General features: G+C 53.0%; 10 protein-coding genes across 10 annotated transcripts; 6 read left to right on the forward strand and 4 right to left on the reverse strand.

The window, feature by feature from the left end:
* Window positions 1-157: 157 nt before the first annotated feature.
* Window positions 158-1,714, forward strand: SNOG_09149 (hypothetical protein; the record flags this gene model as incomplete). Its single annotated transcript, XM_001799399.1, has 2 exons — window positions 158-626; window positions 690-1,714. The coding sequence occupies 2 exons, from the start codon at window positions 158-160 to the stop codon at window positions 1,712-1,714; spliced, it is 1,494 nt and encodes a 497-aa protein (XP_001799451.1).
* A 2,763-nt stretch (window positions 1,715-4,477) lies between these two features.
* Window positions 4,478-5,846, reverse strand: SNOG_09150 (hypothetical protein; the record flags this gene model as incomplete). The annotated part of the gene is made up of 3 exons (XM_001799400.1): window positions 4,478-5,374; window positions 5,436-5,444; window positions 5,469-5,846. 3 exons carry the CDS (start codon window positions 5,844-5,846, stop codon window positions 4,478-4,480), a joined length of 1,284 nt encoding a protein of 427 aa, XP_001799452.1.
* A 520-nt stretch (window positions 5,847-6,366) lies between these two features.
* SNOG_09151 (hypothetical protein) lies at window positions 6,367-6,869 on the forward strand (the record flags this gene model as incomplete). The annotated part of the gene is made up of 2 exons (XM_001799401.1): window positions 6,367-6,598; window positions 6,700-6,869. 2 exons carry the CDS (start codon window positions 6,367-6,369, stop codon window positions 6,867-6,869), a joined length of 402 nt encoding a protein of 133 aa, XP_001799453.1.
* An 803-nt stretch (window positions 6,870-7,672) lies between these two features.
* SNOG_09152 (hypothetical protein) lies at window positions 7,673-8,491 on the forward strand (the record flags this gene model as incomplete). Its single annotated transcript, XM_001799402.1, has 2 exons — window positions 7,673-7,928; window positions 8,235-8,491. 2 exons carry the CDS (start codon window positions 7,673-7,675, stop codon window positions 8,489-8,491), a joined length of 513 nt encoding a protein of 170 aa, XP_001799454.1.
* Window positions 8,492-9,174: 683 nt separating this feature from the next.
* On the reverse strand, window positions 9,175-9,425 carry SNOG_09153 (hypothetical protein; the record flags this gene model as incomplete). Its single annotated transcript, XM_001799403.1, has 2 exons — window positions 9,175-9,217; window positions 9,337-9,425. The coding sequence occupies 2 exons, from the start codon at window positions 9,423-9,425 to the stop codon at window positions 9,175-9,177; spliced, it is 132 nt and encodes a 43-aa protein (XP_001799455.1).
* A 101-nt stretch (window positions 9,426-9,526) lies between these two features.
* On the reverse strand, window positions 9,527-9,931 carry SNOG_09154 (hypothetical protein; the record flags this gene model as incomplete). Its single annotated transcript, XM_001799404.1, has 1 exon — window positions 9,527-9,931. One exon carries the CDS (start codon window positions 9,929-9,931, stop codon window positions 9,527-9,529), a length of 405 nt encoding a protein of 134 aa, XP_001799456.1.
* A 734-nt stretch (window positions 9,932-10,665) lies between these two features.
* On the forward strand, window positions 10,666-11,220 carry SNOG_09155 (hypothetical protein; the record flags this gene model as incomplete). The annotated part of the gene is made up of 2 exons (XM_001799405.1): window positions 10,666-11,000; window positions 11,097-11,220. The coding sequence occupies 2 exons, from the start codon at window positions 10,666-10,668 to the stop codon at window positions 11,218-11,220; spliced, it is 459 nt and encodes a 152-aa protein (XP_001799457.1).
* Window positions 11,221-12,189: 969 nt separating this feature from the next.
* Window positions 12,190-12,537, forward strand: SNOG_09156 (hypothetical protein; the record flags this gene model as incomplete). The annotated part of the gene is made up of 1 exon (XM_001799406.1): window positions 12,190-12,537. The coding sequence occupies one exon, from the start codon at window positions 12,190-12,192 to the stop codon at window positions 12,535-12,537; it is 348 nt and encodes a 115-aa protein (XP_001799458.1).
* Window positions 12,538-13,733: 1,196 nt separating this feature from the next.
* On the forward strand, window positions 13,734-15,814 carry SNOG_09157 (hypothetical protein; the record flags this gene model as incomplete). The annotated part of the gene is made up of 3 exons (XM_001799407.1): window positions 13,734-14,087; window positions 14,137-14,898; window positions 14,948-15,814. 3 exons carry the CDS (start codon window positions 13,734-13,736, stop codon window positions 15,812-15,814), a joined length of 1,983 nt encoding a protein of 660 aa, XP_001799459.1.
* A 477-nt stretch (window positions 15,815-16,291) lies between these two features.
* SNOG_09158 (hypothetical protein) lies at window positions 16,292-17,134 on the reverse strand (the record flags this gene model as incomplete). Its single annotated transcript, XM_001799408.1, has 3 exons — window positions 16,292-16,607; window positions 16,671-16,940; window positions 17,055-17,134. The coding sequence occupies 3 exons, from the start codon at window positions 17,132-17,134 to the stop codon at window positions 16,292-16,294; spliced, it is 666 nt and encodes a 221-aa protein (XP_001799460.1).
* Between the last annotated feature and the right edge of the window lie 331 nt (window positions 17,135-17,465).

Below are 17,465 nucleotides of genomic sequence, written 5' to 3' on the forward strand. Positions count from 1 at the left end.
TACCATCGCCCATTAATTCACTGAAGCTGCACACACCCGGCTGGGTCTTTGCGCCAAGTTTCTAACACCTCAATACGCTCGCTCGCTATTGGAAACACCCCACGAACACCACCTGCACACACGACCTCTCCCGGTGCTGAAGGACACATAGCCCACCATGGCGCCACATCAGCGCTACCCCCCTCACAACCTCTCCAACCCTTTCGCACATCTTGCTGGCGGCGGACCCATGAACCCCCAACCACAGCTGCAACAACAGCAGCAGCAGCAACACCAACAGCAGAGCATCCAGCACCAGGCCTTTGGCGGCAACCAAGCGCATAACCTCAACCTTTTTGGTCACAACCAGGGCGGCTTTCAATCAAATACGGGCGACATCAGCGGTGCGTTAAGAGGAGGCCTGGGAGCGGCAGCGAACATCGGCGGGGGCACTGGTCTGGACGGACAAGAGGCGCGCATGCGCTTTGCTCATGGGGCACAGTTGCAGGAGAACGCTGTGAGAGGGCAAGATGGGGCCAAGGGAATCGCAGGACAGAGAATACGTGACGTCTGGAGGTCGAATCTGCATCAAGAGATGGCTCTGCTACGGTCACTAATTGATCAGTACCCGTACATTAGCATGGTTAGTATGCCGCTCTTGACGACTCGTTTACGATCTCACGCCGCTTAGGACACGGAATTTCCTGGAGTTGTCGCCAGACCCATTGGCGACTTCAACTCGAAAGCGTCATATCATTACCAAACCGTACGTTGCAATGTCGACCTGCTCAAGATCATACAACTCGGCATCACGCTGTTCTCAGTAAAAGGCGACGTTCCCCCATCGCAACTCGACATCTCGCAGCTGAGCTACCAACCGAAACAATTACAACGGTACCCCAACAACATCGTCGTCTGCCCCTGCACTTGGACGTTCAACTTCCAGTTCTCGCTCGAGGATGACATGTACAATGAAGAGTCGATACAGATGCTCAAGAAATCTGGCGCCGACTTTGACAAACTTGCAAGCCAGGGCATCGAGCCTCAAGAGTTTGGTTCACTTCTGATCACCTCCGGTCTGACCCTTTCGGACGAAGTCAATTGGATTAGTTTCCACTCTGGCTACGACTTTGCCTATCTTATCAAGATGCTGAGCGCAAAGCCGCTGCCAGAAGACGAAGATTCGTATCGAAAACTGGTCGAGGTCTTCTTCCCCCGCCTCCTCGATGTCAAGTACCTCTGGCGCCACGCCAATAACCTTGTGCGCCGCGGCGTGATAGGCTCAACAGCGACAAACATCCTCAACAACCTGGGCACAAAGTCTGGCCTGCAAGACCTCGCAGATGAGCTGGGCTGCCAGCGTGTCGGAAACCCCCACACCGCTGGCTCCGACGCATGGCTCACCGGCACCGTCTTCTGGGAAATGCAAAAGAAGATTTTCGACGGCTCTGTGCCCGAAGAAATGAACGGTCAGATGTGGGGGCTCACGGGCGTTGGTCCTCCAGCCAACGCTACCACGCAGGCTGCTGTCCTCGCTGCATCCGGCGCGCAGAACATGGGTGGATTCCAGGGCTTGAATGGAGGCATGATGTTCCACCCAGGTAATGTGCGGCACGGCGTCGATGGACCGAGCACGCCGACTAGTCATCCTGCTGGCCTGGCTACGACGCCAGGCCCGTCGCACGGTGGCATGATGACGCCTGGTAATACTGGCTATGGCGGCTATGGCAAGTAGAATTTTCAACCGCCGTACGTCTAGATGGGGGATATGTGTATTTGTAAGAGGGAGGCGTTGTATTGGGATACCCGGAGTATGGTCAGATGCGTGTGGGGTTCTGGGTTGCGTGTGCTTGCTGGCATATTTCGTATGGATGGGTTGAGCATACTGCATGATTTAGCTGGTCTTCCAACAGGGAGGAAGATGAGTAAAAATGAGAGCATATTGATCAAAGTTGCTAGTTTCAAACATGATGCGCTTGAGTGGATGAGGTGAGCAAGGATGCTGAGTATACATTCGCTTTGTACTGTGCTGTGTGTGACATTGTGAGCTTCTTTGCACATGACGGAAGGTTCTCAGCCTTGTCGTGCCCTCTCGCTGGCGCTAAGCATTTAAGTGCAGTCTGCGGGCCTGATTCGACAAGATAGCTTGCAATGCGCCATCGGCATCTCTATGAGGCTTGGTCTCCATCAGCTGCCCCAGGCTAAGAATTGCAGTGCAAATCTCTCATAGGGTTAGCGTGTGTGCAGTAGGCAGGGGGCATGGTGCATACAAAGTATTTCTTTTTTTTCTTTTACCCAAGATGTCTTAGCTTATTCATGACATTGCGCTATGTGCAGGATAATAAATGGATGTTTATCCACAAACCGTCATTTTCATAAAGAGCTCTTGATGATATTCTACTTCCAAGTTAAGTTATTCAGCCTTGCGTCAGCTTCAGCCTGGCGATGTACATTGGAGTGCACGGTTGCACTCAGCTCAAATATTTCAGGCAGACGTCCATCTTTTTAGGTATAGTGTCATTCAACCCCTCCTCCAGGCTAAAGATTGCAGTGTAAAGCTATTATTGTTGCTGCTGGCGCCTTATACCAGCGGGGGCATGGGTGTAGGATTAGTACATGCTTACATAAGAGAGTACTTAGTATAAGTAGTCGAACTCTGTGATCCTGCTGGGGTCAGCGATTCGTCTATCCTACAATACACCTGCTACTTCAACTTCCACAACACTATCTATCCTGAGTCTGACCCTTATATCCTGACAACGCCCCCCGCGCTTGTTCAGCTACACTTTCTTATGCATTCTTCGACTAGTTCGTTTATGTCCAGCCTTTTGGGCGTGTGGCTAAAAGAACAGTAAATTTGCGTACATGTATTTGCAGGCTTTGCATTCTTATGTTGGTGGTCTGGTCTGCTGTCACTTGCATATTCAACGCGTGATATATGAACGAGCTCAACACTGTCTAGGTTCGGTGATTTGAGTGTTTGTCACGCTTGATATGTGGTGTAAAGCAGGCATGTTGGTTATTCAGCTTCATCCAACACCTGCTCTTCGGTGCTATGAATTGCATTGCGAAATTCTTGTTTGGTACGATAGAGCCAGGTGGCTGTTGCTACACATTCGATCTGTCTGGGTTGTTCCGTCATACTAAGCCTTGTGGGCGCGTGGCTGAAAGACAGCACACTTGTCTAAATTCTATGCGAAGACCTGTTCACTCAGATTCGCACGCTAGCACTTTCACACTTGAAGCTTGAGACAGCAACGATCGATGAAAGATTACTGATATACCAAGAGTTCTCGCAGTGAAGCATGTATGCTAGTCATTCAGCCTCGTCTGTCACCCACTCTCCGACGCTAGTGATTGCAGTGCATCAGTATGAATCTTTCAGCCTTAGGTGTATTTACATCTTTTCTGGATAGTTGGGTACAGTAAGGATGTCTCTACCGCAGTCTCGTTTTCCTAATCGTGATTATACTGCATATTGTCAGTTGAGTATACATTCATCAGACTCACTCATACTGGTCATTTTGACAATGAAGAATATGGTATTCGAATGAGCAGATTATTTTGTTTTATGTCATCTCAACCTGCAGGTTGGCTATGTCACATAGAGCCTTACCCAAAGTTTGAGTACAGCTTATACGCATGCGCAAATATCTTGAAATCGTTGTTATTCGTGCAGCAACTTGTTTTTCGAACAATTCAGATTAATCGCTTCTCCGAAAATTGTGTGTAGTTTTTTGACTCGTAGGCTTCAGCCTGCTTTCCTCAGCCTGATACTTTTTCTTCCGCGCTAATGATTGCAGTGCGGCGCAGCGAGCAACCGTGTGATGAAGCCCTTTAGACCAGGGCCATGAAGACTACTCTTCCACGCAAAGGATTGCAGTGCATGTCAGGTTAAGTCACAGAGAATGGGCTCGGTAAGGCGTTACAGATCAGCTAGTCTCGTCAGAATCCCAGCCTCATGACATCCCATGTAACTTGTCAAGCGTCGTTCTAGATTCACGAGGACGGATTAGCCAGGCTACTCAACTCCTTTCACCTTCTTGTGTCTCGATGTTGTAGCCTTGAATCGAACTACACCTTAGCATAGCCAATCGAGCACGATCAAACCTACTCTTCCACCGGACATCCCCGCGCAGCAAGTCAGCCTTGTTGAGCTTTCCCTTGCAAGCCGAGAATGGCAATGCATGCGCCCAGGCATCCATCTCAGTCCAGCCCATCAGCTCCTCCACGCTAGCAATTGCAGTGTAGCTGGGCCGTGCCCGCCTCCTCGTCCTTAAAACGTGCGCTGGGCTTAACATGGGGAAAGACACAGCCTGGTCGAAATAGTGTACATGATTGGGCAGCCTTGAAGCCCGGGTGACGCAAGGCATATGCAGTCCAGCCACTCTTCCAGGCTAGAGATTGCAGTGAAATAGTGGTTATTTCTGATCTTGTGTGTTCAAGGATACGGTTGAGTGAGAAAGACAGTGTTCTTTCGGTATGAAGCCTCCCTCATCTAAGACGGAGCACCACCTCCCCCATCAGTCTTCGCCTCTCCCGTCGTCACAGTCTCGGCATCCACTTTCTTCTCATCATCCCCACCCCCATCTCTTCTCCTCCACGCCAAAAACTCCTCACTCACAATCCCGCCCGTCCCCTCCTTCACTCTCTTAACCTCCACGACCCCACTCTTCTTCCTCAACACAATACTGTAAACCCCCTCCTCCACCACCGTCTCCTTCAACCACCCCAAAAACTCTGTAGCGAAATTGATACACACATTGCCATCCCAGCAATTCGTGCCTCTGCGGACCATACCCGGGAGTTCGGTGGTGTTGAACGTCTGCACGCCCCTCAATATGCCCGCCTTACTTCTGAATCCGACGACGATCTTGGGCACGCCGAGCAGGAACGACTGCGCCCAGAACTTGAGCAATTTGCGCTCGAATTTGAGGATGTCGCGGTGCTGTTGGCGTGCTGGGGGTGGGAGTTCTTCGGAGGTTTTGAGCTCGACCCATTGGATTGGGGCGTCAGGGTCGGAGGGCTTGGGGGCGAGGAGGCCGTCTACTTCGCCGCCGAGGATGAGGCTGTGGGGGCCGAAGGAGGTGTTGACGATGGAGCAGTGTTGGGCGTGGTTTGATACGATGCTTCGTTGGTGCTTTTCGATTTCGGCGGGAGAGGTGGTTGATGGTGGTGTGGGTATTAGGGCGAGGGTCTCGAACTTGTAGCCCCAGTATGTCATCATCTCCCGTGACTGTTGGTCGGGGTGTTGGTATCGTGGTGGTGGCTGGGAGCCTTCTGCGGCGCGTTCAGCGGCTCGAGATGGGAAGTCTTCTTCGATGTACATTGTGCCGTCGTGCAGTGTTGCGAACATGCCGAATTCAGCGAAGTTGTCGAAGGGCGCGGTCATAATCTGGGTTCAATTAGCATTATGCTCATGTACTGTTGCAAGGCAAGCAGATAGACCCACTCACCTTGATAGTCTAGAAAGCTGTGCTTCAACATACCTTGGTCATCATGCCTCTCCAAGTGACAAAGTCGGCCTTTGCTCGCGCAGCATGTCCGTCCTTCTTTTCCTTGTCCACCAGCGCCTTTAACAGGGCATCTAGATGCGCATCTTCCTTATCCTCATGGTGCCTGAACGTTTCGAAGCCTTCCTTCAGATCCGCACCCATTGGTGGAGGGACATAGTAGTTGATGCCCGAGTCGTCATAGACATATTTGTGCTCGTCGTCGAATGAGAAGTTGGCGACCTCTTGCGGCCGCTTTATTCTGGCGGACGCACCCTTGAAGCGGTGAAGAGGCTGTATGGGGAAGCGATGTGTTTCGGTTTGCAGTACTGGGGTCGGCATCTGTGAGATTGTCGTCGCCGGTGCAGTGTCCATAGTTCTACTTGGAGCTGCAGGTGTGCTGTGAGGTGGTGCTCGAGTTCGCGGGCGCTTGCGAGGTGGACCGTCTTCTCTTTCCGATGTCGGGCTCGGCGATCTTGAATGTAAATTCTGTTTTGGAGGTAGAGATTGTTCCGCCATAATTGCTGAGATGGTCGTGGGAAGCTTGCTCTTGAGATAATTGCTGCGGGAAAACAATCAGAACAGCTGCGATGAGCTCTTGAGCGATAAATTGCAGAGTATGAGGCTCAGATCACTATTACTTCAGAAGAAACGACGCGTCGCACAGCGCGTACTTTTGTGCTACAACGACGTCGAGCCCAGCGATGTCGTCCTGAAGCTCGCATGCGGTCCAAGCTCTATTCACCCCGCAAGACTCCCGACAGTACGGTGCGCCAAACGAGCCAAACATGCAAATACCCAACATCACCTCATGACCGAATGCGCCAAAACCATATTCACGCACAATCTTCCTCCGAGACCTGTCTTAGCCTCAGCATTTCTCGAACCCTGTAACATGGACCCTTCCATCCGCGCCGCCCGCCCACCGCCATCCCGCCGCGCCCTCTTCCAATCCACCCGCCGCCAACCACCAACATCCGTCGTGCGCCCAGATACCGCAACTATATTCCAGCAACCCATGGACGACGAACTTGTCGAGCGCGATGATAAGGGACAATACATTATCACGGCACCGAGTAGCATGTACAAGCAGATGGCGCACATGAGGGAGGGGGACGAAGAAACCGGTACGTTGGGCGAGTCACAACAAATGGAGCTACAGTCGAGAGAAATGGACTAAATGAAAAGAGAGATATTTCAGTGAGTGTGGCGGCTAACGGATTACTAGAGCAAGAGAACCACATCATCGAGCTGTACGGCAAGCAAAACGCCCACTGGGACCCCAAGGCTGTCGAAGAAGAGATTAAGGGGGCGTTGAAGAGCAGTGCGAGGAAGGCCGTGGCAAGCTTGCAGGAAGATAAGTGGATGTTTGAGGGCGGTGCTGAGAAGAGGCAATGAGCTTGGTACGATTTGTCACTTTCAACTTTTTTTTTGGGCATAGCGAGGAGTTTGGCGCGGGAAGCATTGGCTGGGAATTGGACGTTGGATCGGAGACTTGGGAAGATATGATCGTGCTTGATCGACATGTAGACGTGGGTTTGCTGTTCGAGATATTGACTTTCATTGTTGTCATCACGAATGCTTTCGATTGTAATGTCATGTAATTGCAATCTATGCACTATTCGCCCATTGCACTGTAGATAAATGTCGCTATAATAGTGCTTGAGTCTTTGAATGCTGTATTCCATTCATCATCCCTGTTTCGATTAGCTGATTAGCTCACACAACTGACTCCGTGCTTCTTCGGCAGTGTCCTAGCACCTATTTCTCCACATGTATTGTCATTCCCAATTCTCCGCTCTAGCTCTCCAAACAAGCCCCTAACCTTGTGTCTTGTTATCTATATGTAAAGCCACATGCGAGATTTTACTGGAATCTGGTTTTCCTCCTGCTAATTTTCCACTGCCAATTCTTAACACAAGTAGCGACGTCAAACTTTTGTATCTAGTCTACTTGGAATATCTTTCTACACAAGATGCCACTCATCATACACTATCTCGACAGGTTCATTAGTCTACTATTTTTCTGTGATCAGTTCTCCGCTGCGGCGAAGCGCGCCCGGAAAGTCTACCATCCCTGCATATCTCTTTCAATTACTCGTATGTCAACTGCGAGCTGGAAGACGCAGGCCTCACGCCATATTCCAGCAAAGTCGTGTCCACCAACGCAGCCCCCACGGCGAACATAAAAGCGTTCTCAGCATGCCTACTATCCACACATACTTCTCGCCTACCGCCCCCGCACACTATCACCGCGCTACCTCATACCTAGGTCCTTCTCCGCGTCTTCCTCACGCGTGTCACGCTGCCCAAGCGGCGAGAATTCAACCGACTCAGGCGTTGGGAGTGTACGAAAGTCTCTCCCTGGACACTTCTGCGATGCCGAATACCGTCACAGACTGCTGCTGGAGAGTTGCTGCGCTATATCAGCCCGCATCATACACCGACCTGCCCAAAAGTCATGGAAAACAGAGTGATTGCTGGCTGACGCCGTGCCGCATCCGCCCACGCAGCTTTCCATCACCGACGCTTTGATTATGGAGTCCTGATCGTAGAACTGGTGCTTGTCGCTAAGCTCCATAGATGGCGAGCTCCGCCGTGAAAGTGCGGTTGCCCTTGATCGTGTCATGCCTTCGTGACAAGGGCCTCAGTGCGCTCGATCCTCGCCAAATGCTTGCCGAGAGAGAAATTGTCAAGACTTAGTTGGGGCCGGTGGCGGGGATCCCTGCACGAAGCTCGAGAGGACGACTACGTGGACGAGCAGTACGACATAACCGGCTGCTTGTAGAAACGGAGCTGCGGGACAGTCTACATCTGGAGGTTGACCGGCTACTGCTGGAGTATGATTCCCTTCTAGGAGAGGAGACTTCAAGCGACGAGGACGACATTCCACATGAGGGCAGGCCCACCGTCCACTCCCGTACAACTGTCCAGCACTTGTCGGTGATGGCATGCGAGCCGGAGAAGTACTCGATGTGGGAGGTACAGGCGTCGAAGAAAGCTGCACCCATGGGGAGGTAGATTTTGGTGAGGTTGTCGCGGAGTATGAGGTTGACTTATGCTGGCGCAGGTTCTGATAATGGTATTGATCGTGTACCGCCGGCGGCTGATGAATATGCGAGCTCCCTAGTATCCTTCTTCCTGGCCCCGCCATCTCTGTGTGTGACTACTTGAAAAACCCATCTAACGCACTGCCGCTCCATTGGCTCCAGCTCTGTGCAACCAGGTGGGCAGGTGTTGGGTGACTAACGTGGGGTATCGATACGGTTAGGGTTGGCGGGCGGACGACCTCCAAACTGGCTGCGATCTTATTGTCCTGGGACTTTCATCGTGTCAGCGCTCGCTATAGGTGGAACTTCTGGTAGAGCTTGCTATACTCTATGTCGGGTAAAGGACTGAAAGCTGACGGAACTGCTTGCCTTGTCAAGTTCAGGCCTACACCGGTATGCCCGCTGTCGTGCGAGCGAGCTAGATCGTTGCTCTCTACGCTTTACGTGTTCTCGCAAAGGTATAGTCAAGGAAGCGCTGAGATAGGCTGCATCATACATGTCGTTAGCAACAGGCTACAAGGAGTTAGCAATCGGGACATGTCTCACCCCATGTCTGCCTGTCAGACAGCTTGGACCCGTAAAGCCTGTTTATCCTCAATTTCCAACAGTTCTCCTCTTATATACCTCTACGTCGCTAAAGTCATACAGCCCTCCTCAAGCCAGCACCTCGGTGCCGCACTCAATGAGGACCCACACCCTACCCGAACCGAAGTTCAGGATTTCAGTACCTCAGACTGCGAAGGATTCGAACCTTGATGGGATATTAGAAGAGCGTAGTGTGCCTGCTGTAAGTAGACCAAAGGGCTTTATGTCTACCGCCGAAAGAGAGAGGGGGAGAAAGTGAGAGGGAGGGGAGTGAGCCCTGTCGAAAGGAGGGGAGAGAGTAAGAGGGAGAGGAGTGACATGTCGGAAGAGAGAGAGGGAGTGAGGGAGGGGAGTGAGCCTTCATGTCGTCCTCGTTTGGCGGGGTGGGGGTACGAAGGCGAGGGTGTCGAGAGAGTCGAGCTCAACCCGACGGATTCTCTTCGCGGGTGTTCAGCTCGCAAGGGACTATTCGGACTATTAGTGATTCACTCTCGGATACAACGGTGGTCGTGCTCTTACAGTCGCTGTAAGAAGCGCGGAAATATGCGTTTTCGTACGCCTCCATGATGCCCCAGAGCATAGCATCTATGCGCAACCACCTCTCCAAGCGGAACTTGTGCAACACGGCCCGGTCCAGCTCGCCCTCGCTGCGAAGCTCGTCGATCCGCGCCTTCCAGCGGTCGATCATCGCCTGGCTCTCTTCAACCATCTCCTGCCAGTCCAAGAAGGAAACGAAAATGCTCAAGGTGTGCCAGCTGTCGTTGTCGAGCGGGTATGGGCTTGGCGTGCCATCCTCGCGGGATTCGATCAAGGAGTTGAGGGACATGGTGGAGAAGAGGAATTGGGCGTGTGGGGTATGGTGGTTTGAGAAAGTTGAGGGGTGCAGAAGTTGGTAGCTGAGGGGGTTTGGGTTTGCGGAGCGGGCAGATTTGAGTAAATCGGGGCGCACAGTCCACTACCGCAGCGGCGTTGAGATTCGCACTCTTACCTGAAAATTTGCCTACCTTTGAGATTGATCTTTGCCGTTCTTCTCGCTAATCCCTAGATTGCGTGTATGTCTATGATTCCGTGCTGTACACTCATATCGCGCCAGTGCTTATGAGCTATTCCGAGATGCATGGTTTCAATTCACTGGCACGCTCAACTGCCATGTCTGGTCTTGTTTCCACAATAAGCTGGAGACAGAAAGCAAGGCCTGTATACCTTTAAGTCACCGTAGGAACGCTGTGATATGGCTATGAGTCCATGAAGGTAGACAGCCTGACGTATCTCTTGTGATACATGGCTGTGTAGTGCCTGGAATCAGGCGCAGAAGGCCCGCTAACTGTGGCATTTACTCTCGCTGTTTCCAGCTCTGCTCGTAATTTTGCATACATCCTGCTGGCTGTGTTGATGTTCTGTGCGGGCGGGAGCTAGGCTTGGCAAAAATATCGGTGCCTTTGGAGCGGTATCGTGAACTTGGTCAACGTTAGCAACAACAATACCACCTGCTCTTTTTTTTTGAACGATAAACAGCATCAAATCCTTCAAAACACCCTCCTCTCCTCCAACAGCTTCACAATGGAGCACTCAAACGACGACTTCCCCCTCCCTCTCTACCCTCTCCGCCCGCAGGGCGTCTCCGAGCAGACCGAGTGGGCGTTCGGCATCTTCGAGTACCTTCGTGACGCCTACATTGGCGTGAGGAGACAGCAAGACGTCGCCGATGCGCGGACACTGCACCTGTTGCAGGGGTTGAGACGGGCAGCCAGGCAGTTCCTGGACAGCTTCGTGCGGGACTGTAAGGAACTTGCCTATCTGACTGAAATGTCACCAAATCAGAAGTTAAAGCTAATGATTGTTCTTGCAGGGCGAGCCGACAGCATCCTGCAGGAAGTCGAGAACGACTTGGGGCTGTGAGCCCACCACCACCACCCTCCCGGGTATCCTCGAGATACCACAGCACCACCTCCCTCCCTCGCGCAACGACGAGTAGCCGCCGGGCTACGAAGACAGCCCCACGACCGCCGCCACCACCACCCTCGAACCCCTCCAGCACCCCGCATTGCGGGCGAAAACGAGCGCGCCGACAAAGTCCAGGAGGAGGAGAAAGAGGAGGAAGGATGGCGTAGATAGAAGAATACAACAGATACCCAAACCTCCACAACGATGGTTCATTGCAGTGATGTTGCTGAGATACTTTGCCTGAAGTCGCGAAGTTCAAGGCGAATCGGGCCGACTTGGCAGCCCCTATTGACTTACATAAGGCACGTTGAAGAAGTCGAATTAGAATAGACAAGGACTTGAGAAATGGAGAGGTTGGAGATGTGAGAGAAATGAAGAGAGAGCGGGAAACACTGGTGAAGTGCTCCAAGCTGGGGTGTCAGAGAGAAAGGAAGGAGCAGGAATGAAAGCATCTTACAGCTCAGTAGCTCACCTTTGCTCTAATGTCAGCTATTGGCGTTCTGTGTGTTGCTGTGAGCTGTCTGTCTCCGCTGGATCCTCGCCGTCGGTATGAGTTCTGGCAAGGCTGCGAAGGCCTCTGGGTGTCAGCTTCGCTCCTTACTGTTAGAGATGTGTATCGGCGTCCTGCTGCCAGTAGACAATCAATCCTGCGTGTGTGATGTAACAGCAGGTGTCCAAGATTTGAAGCTGAGTGGGCTCGTGGCTCCCCCCCAGTTGGTGGGCAGGTGCTCGACGCAGCGCAGCCCGCGCAATGGAGCATGGGCATGTCACTGTAGGATGTCCAATGCTAAACCTCAGTGATGCCAGCATGCATGTCTCGCAAGCACCGCCGGTTTAGCAGCTGGAGTCACGATGTCGGCGCTCCTGCCGCAACTTCTGAAATCTCAAGGAGCCCGCAACTCCACCAGCTGCAGGCAAAGCAGCAGAGCAGGAGACGACTGTGAATCTACCCACTGACCGCGCGTCTACCAGCAGCGAAGCGTGCCATCTACAGCGATCCGAGCATCTCGATTCGCAATGCTGGTGTCGCTGCTTTCCCGCTGGGAACCCTCGCAAAGCTGGTAATTGCGCAGCTGAGGCTCAACCAGCAAGCTTGGAGGCTTTTATGACGCTTAGAGAATGCCATGTGCCTCATTTGCAATGCTTCAAGCTCCTGATAGCCATCCGCTGAAGTTTTTGCAACTCCACGAGTTGGCCAAGTTGGCCGTCGCTCCTGCTCCGGTCGCTGAAGCCCTGCAGCTCACGATTTCGGAGAACGAGTTCACAAGCTTTCGTGACGCTCAGAGAATGCCATATGCCTCGTCTGCCATACTTCAAGCTTCTGATGAGCCATATGTCGAACTGTATGCCCACATGGAGTTTTTCAACTCCACAAGCTGGCCATCCCCCGCTCTCGGCGCTGAAGCCCCGCAAAGCTGGCGTGCTCGCAGCTCGCAGCATCACCCAGCTTACAGGCTTCTGTATTCTGAGCAGGCTGAAACACTCTAATGCCATGCTTCGAGCTTCTCATGAGCCCTCTGCTGCATCTCACGCTCGTATGGAGCTCTTCTCGCCTTTGCGGGCTGGTTGTCGCACCTGCCGCATCTGCCACGCATCTGCCACGCAGGTAAACACCGCCAGTTTCTTGACGCGTTCTTGCACCCAGCAGATACAAGTAATGTACGAATGCAATCAAGTCCTCGTGAGCACTTCAAATCACCTCCTGAAGCCATAGAAACGTCCGAGGGGGCTCTGAAGCTCTGCCGAGCAGCCAGCTTGCCTGGCCACCGCAATTTTCAGCGGTTTGAGCTGATCTTTCGCCCGCAGTGTCTCCAAAGCTTCATAGGCGTCCTTGGAACGTATTCTGGCAGCAATTGAGCCTCTCAGACAATTTGTGAACGTGTTTTTCAAGCTCCACGAATGCCCTCGAGCCCACCACGCCTTCTTCAGCCAGCAGCCAGCAGCCACGGCACCCTCACGAGCTCTCCCATGCTCCTCTTGCACCCCGATCCCGCCCACATATCACACACACACCGTGCTGCTGCCTCTCCAGACCCCTGTCACCGGCCTGTCGCTCCTGCCTCCCCGGAGCTTACCGGAGGGCGGTGTCGGATCCCAGCCCCACTCGAAGCTACCGGAATCGCACGTTGGGGACCATCGTGATACCTGACTAGTGAAGCCTGGACGAACTTCAAATCCAGGGGCAGCTTTACAGCTGAGATGCACGCTCAACCCCAAACTCTCCGTAGATATCTGAGTAGATGAGGTTGGACAACTCGACGAGGGCTTTCTTTTGGCACCGCGTTTGAGGCTCTCCGAGCTCGTCTGCCGCCACAATCGAAGGCTGGGGGTCGGCTCAACGGCCTCCTCTTGTCGACACCAAAACCTCAGCAGGCTTCCTTCTCTTACTGCAATAGGCAACCTCATCGTATCGTGAGCAGTGAGCTCAGTATTCTGCGATTCCGAAGCTAGGAGGCGATAGCGTGCCAAGCGGAGGCTCGTCGTTGCCAGCATATAAGGCCTGCCTCCCTCCTGCCCTCCTACCTTCTCTCCACCTTTTCCACCTTCCAACCTCAACTCACACGAGGCTTTGATCGGAACATCTCTTGTCTTTGACCAAGCTTCCTTGACCACCTCTCACATCCTTGGTCACACCCATCCCAACATCCATCGCTACTGTACATCATCTGTCATCAGTCGCTATCATGTCTCAGCATTCACCTCAGTCGTCTGCTGGCAATGGTCCTGCATCAAGCCCTTTCGCTGGCACCGACCCCACCCTGTACTCACCTGACATGGCTCGTGACTCCAAGCACCGCAGCCACGACAGCGTCGCTACCGTCGTTGGTCATGGCAGCAAGGCCGGCCTGGGCATCATCTTCGAGAAGTCTAAGGAGCTTCCGCAGCCTGAGCCTTATGTGCCAGCTGGCTTTGTCGATGAGCTCGACCGCGACAACTTCATCTCTCGCCACATGATCGTCCTCCAGCTTCCTGATGGCACCAACGCCGGTCTTGATGCCGAGCACGAACTCTTCTCTGTTCAGCACCAGATGAAGCTGGTAAGTCTTCGTTCCTTCCTCTTGCTTGACCTTGCTGACCATGATCCAGTATGCTTGCTTCCACACCTGTGTTCCGGTCTACACTCGTGGCGTCCACCTTCGCTTCGATGACATTCGTGACTCGGCAGAAGGCAAGCAGATCCTTGAGCAGCATGGCTTCCAGGTCGAGTACATCACCGGCTATCAGTACGCCCTTGTCAAAGCCCAGGAGACTTCTCTTGTCAACGACTTCGAAGGCCAGATGCAGTTGTCTGTCATGATCGACGCCAACCCCGATCATGCCGTCTGGGAGTTCAGCACCGCCGATGCCTGCCACGTGGAGCACGCCGTCAAGAACATCGCTTCCGCCTTTGGCAAGGTTCGCAACCTCATTCACGTCGAGACCAACAGCAAGAAGATGACTCTCACCTTCCGTCTTGAGTTTCATAGTGTCGATGCTTGCAACCGTGCTGTCAACTCGCTGCGCATCGATCCTGTCTGGGGCACCAACTCTGAGGTCAGTCATCCACTCCTGCCATGTCTTCCCTTCATGCTAACTCTTACACAGAAGTCCTTCCAGTGGGTCACTGTCGATGCTGCCCATTGGTACACCAACCTTGCCACCATCTCTCCTGGTCGCCCCTTGCCTCGTGTCGACAACAAGGGTCGCTATCCGCAGTTCCGCGCTGCTGATAGCACCGATGGTCCCTTTGGCCACTACTCTCGTCACCCATCTGACCAGCACAACCGTGTTCGTCGCGAGCGCATCCTCGATGGCAGCGATGTGCGCACCACCATCATGCTTCGCAATATTCCGAACAAGATGGACTGGGTTTGTCACATCCTTCCACACTCTTGAACCTTTACTAACCTTGCTGTAGATGGCTCTCAAGGCTGTCCTCGATGAGCAGTGCTTCGGTTGTTACGACTTCGTCTATCTGCGCATCGACTTCAAGTCAGGATGCAACGTCGGCTACGCCTTCATCAACTTCGCCAACGTCCATGGCATGATCGCTCTCATCGACAACATCGAGCGTCGCTGCTGGACTGGATATCGCTCCCACAAGGCTGCTGAGATCTCCTATGCCACCATCCAGGGTCGTGAGGCTCTCATCCAGAAGTTCCGCAACTCGTCCGTCATGCAGGAGACTCCGTTCTGTCGTCCTCGCCTGTTCCACACCTACATCGACGCTGAGGCCACTGGCAAGCTTCGCTCCACCGGCACTGAGCAGGTCTTTCCTCGTCCCGACAACCTGTCCAAGCTCCAGCGCTCCATGGATAGTGCTCGTACCATCGGTTTGTTTCCCCCTCACGGCTATTCGTCTCTCGCTGAACACCGCGTCCGTGGTAGTGGCTATGATCGTGGCACTCCCCGCGACATTATGCAGGCAGCTATGCACTTTGCGCGACAGCGTGCGGCTCCGGCGCCGACTGAGATGCTGGACCTTTCCGAAGCTACGAAACATGACATCGAGGTCTGGTACACCCGCGTCTATGGGCAAGGCCGCCTTGGATGCATTCCATTCGACTTCATCCCTATGACTCATCTCGCCTTGTACTTCGCCCAGCAGCAGACTAGCCCTCAGGCCATGCCCACCAACCCTGGTATCATCGGCGCTCCCGCTCATGGCTACGACCAGTCCGATGCTGGCGTCTTCAGCAGCCCCTCTCGCTACTCCCCTCTGTCCGCTGACAAGTACACCAACCCTCGTGGCAAGTACGTCGATCCTTTCAAAGGCAACTGGTAAGAGCTTCGCTCTTGCAACCCGACTCTTTTGTCATCGCCTTTGATCGTCTCGGTGTTCATGGCAGTCTTTCCCATGTTTTCCCTTGTTCTCGGCTGTTTTCGAACGTTTTTCGACATGGTTGTCTCAATGAATGTTTTCGACAAGACTTCCTGGGTATACTTAGTAGCACACTAGAGTGTTGCTGGCTGGCCTTTGTTGCGTTCGGAATGATCTGGGTTCGAGCTTCGATGTTTCGTGTTGAAGATCTCTGAAGATGTGATGGAACCATGGCCTCTTCAGGTCAAACATGTAACCACTTTTCCTTTCTTACAACCAATCAATGAGCACTTGCTCACCAACTCCTTCCTTCTCTTGCTTCGTGATATCTTTGCTGTTGATGAGCTGGCTGTTGTGATGTGTTCTGTTGGCTCGAGATGCTGTCGCTCTCGTGGTTGATGCTCGGCTTGCTCGTCGCTGAAAACAGCTCACAACAGCTTCTTATACCGCTTCAGGCCGCGTCCAATAGGTCTCTAGTGAGGATTGTCTGCTCGAAGTACTTGACAAGGCCCTACTCTTGCTGTCGAACTTGAGAAGCATGATGGCGTCGTGCAATGAAGAGTGAGGATGACTGACGGAAGCCAGTTGATACGAATCCAGAGAGAGGAAGGAGAACATGGCGAGGCATGTCTCGATACGTCTGGAGACGTCGTAAACTGGAAAGGCGACGGTACTAGCAGCAGAAAGATGATCGAGGTATTGACGTTGGTAGAGCAGGTGTGAGGTGGTTGCTTCCCATCGATGACGGCGTAAAACCCTACACCGACAAGCCACAAAGTGGCGATGGAGACGAGAAGATGTATTGGATGTAGCTCCTCACTGTTGAGTATTGCAAGGCGTGGAGTGGCTGACTTGTAGAGATAGAAGGGTGAGGAGAATGTGGACCAGGCTTGCAGTGTTCGACTTGAAGTGGTCGGTGAGTGTTGAGTAGGGCGTTTCGAAACGCTCTGGGAGATTCACGCGATAAAGAATGTGTTTGGCGTTGTGGTGCAGTTGTCGAGCAAGTTTTGTGCTGGTCGCTGGCAAGCTTGATGTACCAGACTCGTTGGTGACCGAGCTCAAGAGACGATGCCAGGGATACCTGACGATACTGTTTTTGAGTAGGTAGATGCACTAGACCATGCAATCCACCTCCCGAAATATGGAAGCGGTAGAGCGAGAATTGGCGCAGTGACGTTGGTCGGAGGGTAGAGGTGGAACTGACCGGGGATGCAGTGGCGGGCAGAGGCTCAACACTGCAGATGTAGTGACCTTTTCTGATGAAGAGTATGGTCGAGCATGCATGATAAAACTGATCGAACCACAGAGGCCTGGTCCAGGTCAAAGTTCACGCTGATGGTGGGTTGGTTCGAAACACGAGTTGAGCTGGCGACGTGGTTGAAGCGACAGCATCATGACTGCCGAACAATCCCATAATTTGTGCGGTGGATGTAATGAGGTATTGAAAGTAGCCTCCGAAGTTTCGAAGCAGTAGTGCAAAGTTCGGTGGAGTGGTGCAGGTGGGAGGGTAGGTAGAGAATGCCTCGCCACGTGACTTTCGACTCGCAGAAGGGGTCGATGAAGGCGCTAATGCAGGGGAATTTTCCTCGCTTTCGAAGGTACATCTGAATCAGCT

The sequence above is a fragment of the Parastagonospora nodorum genome (genome assembly GCF_000146915.1).
Source record: "Parastagonospora nodorum SN15 chromosome Unknown scaffold_14, whole genome shotgun sequence".
Lineage (NCBI taxonomy): Eukaryota > Fungi > Ascomycota > Dothideomycetes > Pleosporales > Phaeosphaeriaceae > Parastagonospora > Parastagonospora nodorum.